The following is a 13,217-nucleotide window of genomic DNA, read 5'->3' on the forward strand; positions in this document are numbered from 1 at the left end:
CTTGCGAGTTCAGCTTGTAAAGACAAGGAAGCGGTTAGAGCTTCTTCTTGAGGACCTCCCTTGTGAATACGATCCTTGGGATTATTATGAAACATCAGATCAACTTTTGGAACCGCTACTTCTCTGTTATGAGTCTCTGGTATGAAATCAACTATTTCTATCCACACACTTGCACACAAAGAGAATAAAAGACCATAATTTTTGTTGTGATTTATTACACATTTATAATAGAATTATTGATGTTTGCAGCAATCATGTGGATCTGGAGTGCTGGCTGATGGTCGGCTTGCTGACTTAATCCGACGAGTGGTTACTTTTGGGATGAATTTAATGAAGCTCGACTTGCGTCAGGTGTGTTTCGTTTTTGATTCTTGTTTGCAGCAATGTGGTTGATTTGTTTGACTTAATTTTCCTAAGGGTGAATTACATTAACGGTCCCTATAGTTTGGCGCTTGTGTCATTTTGGTCCCTGACTTTTCAATTGTGATACATTTGACTCTGAATTTTGGATCTTGTTCCAAATAAGGACAATTGAAGATACTATTAGATTTTTCAAGGGAAAAATCGTCAATTTAATAAAATAAAAATTAATTTGATAAAAATAAATGTCAAAAAATTATTTTTGAATGTTAAAAAATTACATCTACCTACTAAAGATAAAATTATATAAAATTGATAAATCTTTTAGACATTTATTTATTTTTTACTAAATTAATTTTTATCATGTATTTCAATGATGACCATGTAAAATTAATTTTTAAAAATTAATCATGTAATTTTTATTAATTTTGATCAATTTTACATAATTTTATTTTTGGTCGGTAGAAATAATTTTTAAAAATTTTGAAATATTTTTTTGACATTTAGTTTTGTCAAATTAGTTTATATTTTATCAAATTGACGATTTTGCCCTTGAAATTAAGCAATGGTATGTTCAATTGTCCTTATTTGAAACAAGATTCAAAATTCAGGATCAAATGTGTCACAATTGAAAAGTCAGGGATTACAGTGACACAAGTCCCAAACTATAGGGACTATTAGTGTAATTTTCCTTTTTCCTAATGTACAGGAAGCTGGTAGACACTCTGATACGCTCGATGCAATTACCAAATACTTGGATATGGGTACATATAGTGAGTGGGATGAAGAAAAAAGGCTGGTGTTCTTGACGAGAGAGCTAAAAGGGAAGCGGCCTCTAGTTCCTCCAACTATAGAGGTAAGTTCAGCATTTGATATAAGCATTTAAAAGATTAGTGACTTTGATGTGTAGTGATCTCCTTTTTGAGGTGATTAGACATTGGTTTAATTTTTTCTTTAGAAAGAAAATGATAATAACAATGGTAGGGTTTTAGATCTTACAAATAATCCATCTCTCCCTGTAATGAGCCACACCCCTGTTTCTTTATTTATTTAAAAATAGGGGTACTTACGTGTAGGTCTTAATAAGTAGACTTATTGTCTACTAGGTCCTATGAGAAAAATTTCTCATAAAAAAAGGTCAATTGTAAGTTTTAGCAACAATTTATAAAAATCATAACAAAAAAAGTCACTAATTGTCAATTTTTAGCGACATGTATAAAAAATTGTCACAAAAAAAATATTTTTAGCGACAATTTTACCAAGACTTATTTTCAATAGGACTTGATGGGAATTAAGTCAAATTATTAGGACCTATTAGTAGTTTACCCTTAAAAATAAGTTCTTAATGTTGTAGGAATTCATATAATGTTATCTAGCTATCCATCCTCGTAATAATTTTCTTTTGAAACATGGGAAGTAGTTTATTTTGACAATTGTCTTAATCTCAAGTGATAATAATATTACATGGACACTTTAAAACTTTGGAGGGACATGCTGTGGACACAACAAAGCACACACGTGTTTAGGATAAGTCTGCGTGAGTATTGTGGTGCACATTTCAGCCAGTGTCAGACTATAGAGAAGAGGCAGCAAAGAACAGATTTCTAACTTCAGTAGAAGTGTCCCAGAATACCTTCAAAATCTGTTTCTTTATGTCATGTTTGTTGCAAAATTTACCAATTTCCAACATTTTCCCTTACATATAACTCTACCTTTCTCTTGACCCAATATTTGTACAATGCTTGTGCACCACATGCATACCCAAGTTAGGTAACTTGGGAGCAGATGTCGGATGTGGGTATCTAATTCTAATGTCCAAGGACACCAGAACATGACTAGCTTTATGGTTTTATGTTTTACTTAATAGGGTAAATGGTGTTTACCAATTAACATAAAACATTTATGCACAAAATGGGAGACTGGGAGTATTATGCTTAGTTGTATAGTAAATTCACTACTTGATGGGTGTGTGTCCAACAAGGCATGCAAATGCCTACTAGATACATATCTCACACCCTTACTTGAGTGTCAAGCGTGTCTGACACGGTACTTTATAAATTTAGAAGTGTATGTTACATGGTCTTGGGTAGAACTCCATCTCAAAAGCTAGCAATTAAGGTGAGGGTGCCCTCACATTTATGTACTTGACATGAATGCTATTGATCTGAGGGTTCCCTCACACTTTAAAACTTCGCATTATTGTAGTATCTTCAGATTACATTAGAATAATATTATGAAGTCTCATGGCATGAAGTGGTTATCTATCATGGAGCCTTTTACAGGGACTTTATGCAGCTTCTTTCATTGAGGTTAATGTGGTCCATGTCATCTTATTTGTTCCACTTCCTTTTTCTTTTGCATAACCTGAATGTTTTACTACCTATCGATTTAAGAAACCAATGGCCACATACTTTATGCTTCATTTTCCTCTTACACGACTTGAAATAGACAATGTTGAGTAACGAAGAAAAATTGCCGACGTAGTAGAGGCGGTTATTTAATATATCAATTGCTGAGTGCCTTGTGACAAGATCCAATGAATACTTACTGTCCATTTCTTGTTTATTGTCCATTTAGTTTTTTGGTGCATCCATCTATAGATTTATTTAGTTATTTGTTCCTAATCTTGTCTCAATTTGATTTTCTAGGTTCCTCCTGATGTTAAAGAAGTCTTGGACACTTTCCGTGTTGCTGCTGAGTTGGGAAGTGATTCACTAGGAGCGTATGTGATTTCTATGGCTTCAAATGTATGTGCTATTAGTATCAAATCTATGCTTCCATGGGAGATTTTTCACAATTGGATATTGCACTTGTGCAGTTTCTCAAAAACATTGTCGATTTTCACAGTTTTGTTGTTTCCCCTATGCAATCCACAATAACAATGGTGTATACTTGCTAACTGTCAGGCGAGTGATGTCCTGGCCGTAGAGCTTTTGCAGAAAGATGCTCGTCTTGCTGTTTCTGGGGAGCTAGGCAGACCATGCCCAGGTGGAACGTAAGATTCTACCTCTTCTTACTTATATATTGTTGATGGGATTGTTGTTGTGATTCTAATAGAAGGATATTGTTCTATTTGTTACTAAATGTGATAATTAAGAGTTGATTAGGGTCATGCTGAAATACTTTCTGGGTTTATACTGTGAATTTCTTCATTATTGTTCAGAGGAACAGCCGGGATGGCATACTGAAAGGTGCTAGGAATTGATACACCTAACTAGGATTGGTCAGACGAAACACAGGCAGGGATAAACCAAGAATCAAAATTGAGCACAAAAGAACTCAAAGATTTATGTGATTCAACCCATAATAGGGTTACGTCCGTGATCGCTGTGGTTATATGATGATTTGAAAATTGTTACAATACAATACAATACAAGGGAGATGTAGGACTTCAAGTATAAGGGATTGTTTGGAAAGTGTTAAAACTTAAATTAGTATATTTTTTGACTTCTTATGAAAAAATGTGAAATGTGAGGTAGTATTGAACTGATGTGACAGAGAGGTGATGTAACCCAAATAAGATGACTGTGACCTAAATAAGATAATGTGCTAAAATAGCATGCCAAGCAAACCCTAAATACATAGTATTAGAGCCACATGATAGAACTGTGAAATACCTAAAATATTTCTCTAAAATTTAGGTGGTCAGTGGTCAGTACTTATTAGGATCCGCATTACCTATTAGAAGGAATAATTTTGGGTTCCCTAAATGAGTGGATTAATTAATGATGAATTCATATTTTCTGTAAGAACTTTACACCTGAAGGCACAACTCATTCAGCTGAAACTTCTTGTCACTTGTCCTGGCATATTGCATACCCTATGGGGAAATGAATGAAAAAGATGGAATTTTATATTGAGAACATGGAACAACCTGCTCAGTTGAAATATAAGGTGTTTCTGCTACTCCTTTAAAATGTTCTGAATCTTGCCAATTTTTTTTTTGTCTTGGAATAGGCTACGGGTGGTTCCTCTGTTTGAAACTGTAAAGGACTTAAGAGAAGCTGGCTCTGCGATCAGGAAATTATTGTCGATTGATTGGTACCTGGAACACATAATTAAGAATCATAACGGGCATCAGGAGGTATTTATCACACACAAAACACATCAAGCTTAGGTTTTAGTTTTATTTTTTATTTTTTATTTTTAAGTATCTATGAGACTTCCAGTGCTTATGAAGTTGTGGACAGGTGATGGTTGGATATTCTGATTCGGGTAAAGACGCTGGCCGATTTACTGCCGCGTGGGAACTATATAAAGCTCAAGAGGATGTTGTAGCTGCATGTAATGAGTATGGTATTAAAGTTACACTGTTCCATGGGCGTGGAGGTAGTGTTGGTCGTGGTGGAGGCCCAACATATCTTGCCATTCAATCGCAACCACCTGGTTCTGTAATGGTAAGTCATCTATTTATTCTCTAGTTGAGACTCTTAGTTCTTTATCCTTTTTATTTAAAATATATATAGTGAAATATATCACTTTGTGTGATAAAACACTGTTAAGTGTTAGGGGTAGTTTGGTCTTTATGTATTATTCTTATTAGTATAAGTAGTTGTGTGTAAGGGGGAAACCCTAAGTTTTTGAATCAATAATCTACAGAAGCTTTCTTTTGTTCTATTCCTTCTTCTTCTTCTTCTTCTTCTTCTCATCTATACATTTAACATGGTATCAGAGCACTATCTTCCTCCTTGAAAATTGTTCCTTAGAGCCCCATATTGTTCCTGGTACGTCTGTTACAGCCAGGAAAAAAAAAAAAAAAAAAAAAATTTTACAGTATGCTCGAAATTTAATGGGTAATCACCCTATAATCTCATTTTGATTGTTTGGTCATTATTGATTGAATTTTCTAATTTTTTTGATTTTTCGTCAAAATTGGGTGATTTTTCGAAAATCACTGTTTGACCCTCTTTTTTCTGGTTTTGTCCCTTCTTCTCCTATCCTTGGGAGCCGACTGGAACCCTAAGGGGGTTTGTTGTCCCTGGTTTGATGTATTTTGGCCCTATCTTGGATTTTTATCGCTGTTTAGATGCTCTGCTTCGGTTTTCTGACTTGTAGTTGATCTGGTTGCTCTGTTCTGGGCTTCTTTTGGACTGTTTTAGCCTTAAAAGGTGTTTGGTGTGCTGGTTGGGTGATTTGTGAACTTGTTTGATATCCGGCTTGTGTTTTTTGCACCCTCTTTTCTCATCTCATGGCTGACAGCTTGGGTCAGGACTCTAAGGGCAAGGAGGAGAGTGGACTGAGTCGTGGTCTGACTCTTGGTGATAGTCCTTCTCTCCAGATTAGTCCGGTCAAACTTAATGGTCTTAATTACTTGATTTGGTCCCGCTCCTGTAGTCTTGCGATTGCCGCCCGGCGTTTGACTGGCTATATTACTGGTAGTAGTTCCCAGCCACCTACTGAGGATAGTACTTTATCTGCTCAATGGATTTCTGAGAATGCTTTAGTTATGACCTGGCTCATCAATTCTATGGAGCCTACCATTAGTCGGACTTTTCTCTTGATGGATACTGCTCACAAGATCTGGATAGCTGCCTCTCAAATGTATTCTCAACAAGGGAATGATGCACAGGCCTATGAATTGCGTAAGACGATTAGGGGTTTGGATCAGAAGGATCGCTCTCTGGCAGTCTACTATGCTGAGTTGAGTGGTTTGTGGCAAGAGCTAGATTTCTACCAGAGTTTCCAGCCAGTTTGCTCCAAGGATGCCACTATGTTTCAGCAGGCTGTGGAGAAGGAGCGGGTGTATGACTTTCTTGCTGGTCTGAATTTGGAGTATGATCAGATACGGGTTCAGGTGTTGGGTCGCTCTCCGTTTCCTACATTGCGTGAGGCTTATGCCCTGGTTCAGCAGGAGGAGAGTCGTCGCAGTGCTATGGTGCATGCTCCTGTTCTGGATCGGTCAGCGATGGTTGTCGGCCCCAAGTCACGTGATACTCCACCTTTTCTGCCTCTAGGTGGTGGTAAGGGTCCATTGGTTGATCGGGACCGGTTGAAGTGTGAGTATTGTGGGAAAGATAGACATGATAAAGAACACTGTTGGAAGTTGCATGGCCGCCCTACTCGAGGCCGTGGTGGTGGTGGTGGTGTTCGTCCTCAAGCACATGTTTCTGAGACTACTGCTAGTGCCTCGAATGATGCTAGTTCTCTTTCCCCGGATGAGCTTCACACTCTCAGACGTTTGATGGCTCGACTTGATTCTTCATCTGCCTTAGCTCCTTCCTCTTCTGCCTCTTCCAACTTTGCTCACACAGGTATTTCTGCTAGTGCCCTCAGTGTTTCTTCGTCGTCTCCTTGGATCATTGATTCCGGTGCTACCGATCACATGACGGGTACTTCTAGTTTTTTCCATTCTTATTCACCTAGTTCTGGGCGAGATAAGGTTAGAGTGGCTGATGGCACTTTATCTTCTATCTCCGGCAAGGGTTCTGTTCGTTGCACCTCTTTACTTTCGCTTTCATCTGTTCTTCATGTTCCTAATTTTTCAACTAACTTACTTTCTGTTAGTAGCCTTACTACTGCTCTCAATTGCTCTGTAACCTTTTTTCCGACTCATTGTGTCTTTCAGGAACTGGCTACGGGGAAAATGATTGGCAGTGGTAGAGCACAAAGTGGTCTGTACTTTCTGGATGCCATGCCTGCCTCACCTTTGTCCTCTCAGGCTCTGCAATGCTCTTCTGGCTCCTCCCTTCGTCTCCTTCATCAGTGGCATCGCCGTTTGGGGCATCCTTCCTTTAGCATTTTAGAGAAACTTTTTCCTTTATTAGTTCGTGATTGTCCTAGGAATAACTTTGTTTGTGATGCTTGTGAGCTTGCTAAGCATAAACGTACTTGTTATCCTTCAATTAATAAAAGAAGTACTTTTCCTTTTATGCTTATTCATACCGATGTGTGGGGTCCTTCCCCTGTTGTTTCTACCTCTGGTTATCGATGGTTTGTCACATTCATTGATTGTTATTCCCGTGTGACTTGGCTTTATTTACTTCGCACAAAAAATGAAGTTTTCTCATGCTTCAAAAGTTTTCATAAAATGGTATCCAATCTCTTCAATGCTACTATCAAAATTCTTAGGAGTGACAATGGGACTGAGTATGTTGATGGCGCTTTCCGGGCATACCTCGACGACCATGGCATTCTTTATCAGACTAGTTGTGTTGGCACTCCTGAACAGAATGGAGTTGCTGAACGTAAGAATGGCCATCTACTTGAGGTTGCTCGCTCTCTCTTGTTTACCATGAACGTTCCTAAGTCCTTTTGGGGGGATGCGGTTCTTACCGCGGCTTATCTTATTAACCGTATGCCCTCTAGTGTCCTCCACTTCCAAATTCCTCTTGAGCTTCTTCCTGTGACGTATCCCACTTCTTCTCTTCCGCCTCGGGTTTTTGGTAGTGTCTGTTTTGTTCATCTTCACCCTCGGCCTCGTGGGAAGCTTGATCCTAAGGCTGTCCGGTGTGTCTTTCTTGGTTATTCTGCTACTCAGAAAGGCTACAAATGCTATGACCCTCACTCTCATAGGTTGTATGTTAGTATGGATGTCACCTTCCGTGAATCTGAGTCTTTTTTTCCTGGTCCTCCGCCATCTCCTCAGGGGGAGCGTGGTATCGATGAGATTGCGGATGAGACGGCATCATATCAGCATGAGTTGTCTTTTTTCCCTCCTCCTCAACGGGCTGTTATTTGTGGTGAGGGGGAGCCTAGGAGTTCTGTTGATGAGGAGTCGGATATCAGTGGTCGTTTGGACAGAGCTGATCTTAAGACTTATTCACGGCGTCAGAAAGAGCCGGCTTCTCTTGTGCCACCAAGTCAATCATCATCTCCTATGCCAGTTCCACACCCAGTTTCCACTAACTCTTCAGGTAATGATCCTCATCTCATTTCTTCACCTGTTGTTGATGGTCCTATTACGGATGATTTGAGTCTTCCTATTGCTCTCAGAAAGGGGGTTAGAGCTTGTACTCAACACCCTATTTCTAAATTTGTGTCATATGATTCGTTGTCTTCTACGTATCGTGCTTTTGTTTTGTCCCTTTCTTCTGTGTGTATTCCGCAGGGTTGGAAAGAAGCCATCAATGATCCTAAGTGGAAGGTAGCTATGGTAGAAGAGATGCAAGCTTTGAGTAAAAATAACACATGGGAGTTGGTGTCTCTTCCAAATGGGAAACACCCAGTCGGATGTAAGTGGGTGTTCACCATTAAGCACAATGCAGATGGGACGATTGAACGGTACAAAGCAAGACTAGTGGCCAAGGGATTTACCCAAACATATGGAATAGATTATCAAGAAACTTTTGCCCCGGTAGCAAAGATGAATTCCATTCGAACTATTCTGTCATGTGCGGCTAATTTGGGATGGTCTCTACAACAACTAGATGTGAAGAATGCTTTTCTTCATGGGGATTTGGAGGAGGAGGTATATATGGATGTACCTCCAGGATTCTCATCTCAGTCTACAGTTGGAAAGGTTTGTAGATTAAAGAAGGCTTTGTACGGTTTGAAACAATCTCCTAGAGCCTGGTTTGGTAGATTCCTCAAGGCATGGTGGGATTTGGATATCAGCAAAGCAATGCGGATCACCCCTTGTTTGTCAAACGCAATGTACATAAGGTAACAGTGCTTATTGTATACGTGGATGACATAGTTGTGACAGGTAATGATGAGGAGGAGGTGACCCATCTCAAGATGCAGTTAGCCAAGGAGTTTGAGATAAAAGAACTTGGTCCATTAAGATACTTCCTTGGGATTGAAGTTGCTAGATCTGACAAAGGCATCTTTATTTCTCAAAGGAAGTACATTCTAGATCTTCTTGAAGAAACGGGCATGTTGGGCTGCAGACCAACTGATTCACCAATTGAGACTAATCATCATCTTTGTAGTGGAATTGGTGAGCTTGTGGAGAAGGAAAGGTACCAAAGACTTGTGGGAAGACTGATATATCTCTCTCATACTCGTCCAGATATTGCCTATGCAGTTGGAATAGTGAGTCAGTTTATGCATGATCCTCGTGTACCTCATTTGGATGCAGTCTATCGCATTTTGAGGTACCTTAAATCTGCCCCTGGAAAAGGAATTTTGTTCTCTAATCATGGTCACTTGATGTTGGAAGCATTCACAGATGCAGATTGGGCAGGCTCTATAGATGACCGACGCTCTACATCTGGTTATTGTGCTTTTGTAGGGGGAAATCTAGTTACATGGCGTAGTAAGAAGCAGGGGGTCGTTTCTAGATCTAGTGCTGAAGCTGAATACAGGGCTATGGCACATGGAACATGTGAACTAATGTGGCTTCAATCTTTGTTGAGTGATATAGGGCTTGATTGGAGTGGTCCCATGACTTTGTATTGCGACAACAAGGCTGCTATTAGTATTGCACACAATCCTGTTCAACATGACCGGACTAAGCATATTGAGATTGACAGACATTTCATTAAGGAGAAATTGAATAAGGGTGTGATATGTATGCCTTTTGTTAAGTCTGAAGATCAACTGGCGGATGTTTTTACTAAGGGTCTTAGTAGTAAAGTCTTTCACTCTATTTGTTGCAAGTTGGGCATGAGAAACATCTTTGCACCAACTTGAGGGGGAGTGTTAAGTGTTAGGGGTAGTTTGGTCTTTATGTATTATTCTTATTAGTATAAGTAGTTGTGTGTAAGGGGGAAACCCTAAGTTTTTGAATCAATAATCTACAGAAGCTTTCTCTTGTTCTATTCCTTCTTCTTCTTCTTCTTCTTCTTCTTCTTCTCATCTATACATTTAACAAACACATTCCCAACTTATATTCATGCATAATCTGAACGGAAAAGTTCATTCCATTTCATTCTGTTGTTGCTTTCAATCTGAGTTCTTTCACATTTTCCAACAAAGGCAATGTGGTCACACTGGTCAGTAACATTTGAGAACTGCCCAACTCTAGTTTGAATTCTTATAAACCAATATGGACTTCCACACATCTTTTTTAAGTTCATGGTTGCAGATGTCTAACATAAGCCCCGTGTGAAAAAGGTACCATACAATTTGAATTGATCGTTTGGTGCTAATGTTATCTTCAAAGTTCCATATAATTCATGGATAAAAACCACTTCCCTAGTCGCAGCGGCTAGATTAACATCAATGTTTTTAGTTTTGCATCCAATGCTAAATACCAAAACAATCAAATGTTTGACATTATTATTAGATTTGTTTTTGTGATCTTTGGCCTATGATTTAATAGTGGCACTGGATTTTTGTTTGAATCATAGGGTACCCTTCGGTCAACCGAACAGGGAGAAATGGTGCAAGCCAAGTTTGGGCTACCACAAACAGCTGTTCGACAACTAGAAATCTACACTACAGCTGTGCTGCTTGCTACCCTACGCCCTCCACTCCCACCTAGAGAGCAAAAATGGCGTAATCTAATGGAGGAGATTTCAAAAATCAGCTGCGACAGTTATCGAAGCACAGTATATGAAAACCCAGAATTCCTAGCTTACTTTCATGAAGCTACCCCACAGGCTGAGCTTGGTTTCCTCAATATAGGAAGCCGGCCCACGAGACGAAAGAGTTCCGGAGGGATCGGACAGCTTCGCGCGATTCCATGGGTATTTGCATGGACCCAAACCCGATTTGTTCTTCCTGCTTGGCTCGGAGTTGGAGCAGGCTTGAAGGGTGTTTGTGAAAAGGGACATACTGAAGAAATAAAAGCAATGTACAAAGAATGGCCTTTCTTTCAATGCACCATAGACCTTATAGAGATGGTTTTGGGAAAAGCTGACATTAATATAGCCAAGCGTTATGATGAAGTTCTTGTCTCCGATAGTAGGCAACAGATTGGTGATGAACTAAGGAGGGAGCTTCTAGCAACAGAGAAGTATGTTTTGGTGGTTACTGGGCATGAGAAATTATCAGAGAATAACAGGAGCTTGCAGAGGCTGATTGAGAGTCGGCTTCCTTATCTCAACCCCATCAATATGTTGCAAGTGGAAATATTGAAGAGATTGAGACGGGACGATGATAACCATAAACTTCGTGATGCATTGCTCATTACTATAAATGGGATTGCGGCTGGGATGAGGAACACTGGTTGAGAATCATAAACCTTTCTCGAGCGACGAGTCTTCGGTTGAAAATTATAGTTCATAAAGCATATATTAGCATATATTTTGGGCTTCTTTTGTTTATGAGTTTATATATCCATGTTATAGGATGTGATGAGAAATTTTACAGATGGTATGAAGTTAGAATATTGTGGTCACTGCATTGGGATAAGTAATCATATACCCAATGGTCTAAACTTTGTTTGAAGTATAGTACATAAATGGAGTGTTATTTGCAGCTATAAATCCAAGATTGTTGATATGATTATTAGCTAGTCCTTTGAGACTACGTTGATAGCTCCTAAATGTCCAGGGTAGATGGTAACAATCTCAAAATGAGCTGATGTAGTTAAACAAAGACTCTGTCCAATCCAAAAGTAAATAATTCAAGCTTAAATCCTAAGCCCAATTCAAAAATTGAACTAGCTTAAAATATTGATCCAATATATCCTTGTGGCCAATAATATCTTTTCTAAGCCCCAAAAAAATAAGATTGAGCCGGACGGGTAAGTGAGCTGATGTGCACCTCTTATTTTGAAGAAGTGGAGTTGGTGAGAGAAAGTAGAGGGGCTGGGTTAGTGAAGTGAGGGTAGTACGGGAGGAGATAGAGAGCGAAGAAAATAACATTTTGTGATTTTGTTCAATAACAAGGGTATTTTCTTCTAAAAATGGCTCTCTCAATAAAAGCCGCATGATTTCTATGAGCAAGGATCCTCTAAAGTTTTTTTTCCTAAAGTTTCTTAGAGTAGTGTATTGTGTGGTTGAGATTTAATGACAAGTCACATCAATTTTTTAACATTAAATTTCAACCATACAATACACCACTTTAGAAAACTTTAGGAAAAAAACACTCTAGAGGATCGTTGGTGGATTTGTATTTCTAATTTATGCAACAAAAAGTGCAACGTTGTACTTTAATTGAAAAGTCAAAAAATAAAATAAATAAATAATTAAAATAAAATAAAAATTTGTGCATGTAAATTTCAAGATATTCTATTCACATGGACCAAACTATAGTGATAAAATGAAATTCGTTCCTTATTTATTTATAAATTTTTCGAACTTTTAGACCCAATTAGAGGTTTACTCATTTTCTTACCTTGTCAATTATGTTAACTAGTAGTGAAAGTATGATTTTGTCAATTGTTGTTTGATATTTCAATTCAATGCTTAAAATTGAATAATTTTAGTAAAAATAAAATAAATTTATTTAATAATAACAATTCTTATTATTTAAAATTTTAAACAATTTTTTTAAGGGAGTCGCTATTCACACTCTACTTTATTTCAAATACTCTTCTTTTTTCGTCTTTTATAATACATAGTTACATTGATACCATTTCACACAAAATACACATTGAAAAAATCAAAATTCCAAGGATATTAATGTAACTATGTTGTACAAAAAGGACAATATAAGGAGTGTATTTGGTGTAAAGTTGAGTGAGGATAGCAGCTTCCTTTCTTAATAGTTAAAAATTTTCAATTATAAATTTCTTAATTAATTCTAAAGATTGAAGACTGGGTTTTTTAATATTTTATGATTGTACTACTATTAAAGTGTAATGCCATCACCCGACCATTGTCACCAATATTATCCTACCGTCACTATCACCAACACCACAGTCACTATTTACATGACCCATTTACCTCTACCAACACAATCGCCACAACTGTTTTATCACTAAGACAACATTACTATTGTCACTGGCAATGTTACCGTTATTGTCACCACTAGCGATCCACCACCATCATCGCTACCATCACATCCACTATACAACCACCATCGGT

General features: G+C 38.2%; 1 protein-coding gene across 1 annotated transcript in view; it reads left to right on the forward strand.

The window, feature by feature from the left end:
- The window catches only part of LOC114257092 (phosphoenolpyruvate carboxylase 4), a 29,312-nt gene extending 17,640 nt beyond the window's left edge, over nt 1–11,672 (forward strand). Inside the window, exons 13-20 of the mRNA XM_028196815.2 lie at nt 14–139; nt 250–351; nt 1,070–1,216; nt 3,009–3,107; nt 3,267–3,355; nt 4,318–4,444; nt 4,551–4,757; nt 10,593–11,672. Of these exons, the coding sequence (XP_028052616.2) occupies nt 14–139; nt 250–351; nt 1,070–1,216; nt 3,009–3,107; nt 3,267–3,355; nt 4,318–4,444; nt 4,551–4,757; nt 10,593–11,417 (1,722 nt within the window). The 3' untranslated portion in view covers nt 11,418–11,672. The remainder of the gene's footprint in view (nt 1–13; nt 140–249; nt 352–1,069; nt 1,217–3,008; nt 3,108–3,266; nt 3,356–4,317; nt 4,445–4,550; nt 4,758–10,592) is intronic.
- Nucleotides 11,673–13,217: the final 1,545 nt, after the last annotated feature.

The sequence above is a fragment of the Camellia sinensis genome, chromosome 10 (assembly GCF_055761805.1).
Source record: "Camellia sinensis isolate YWXY chromosome 10, ASM5576180v1, whole genome shotgun sequence".
NCBI classification, from domain to species: Eukaryota; Viridiplantae; Streptophyta; class Magnoliopsida; order Ericales; family Theaceae; genus Camellia; species Camellia sinensis.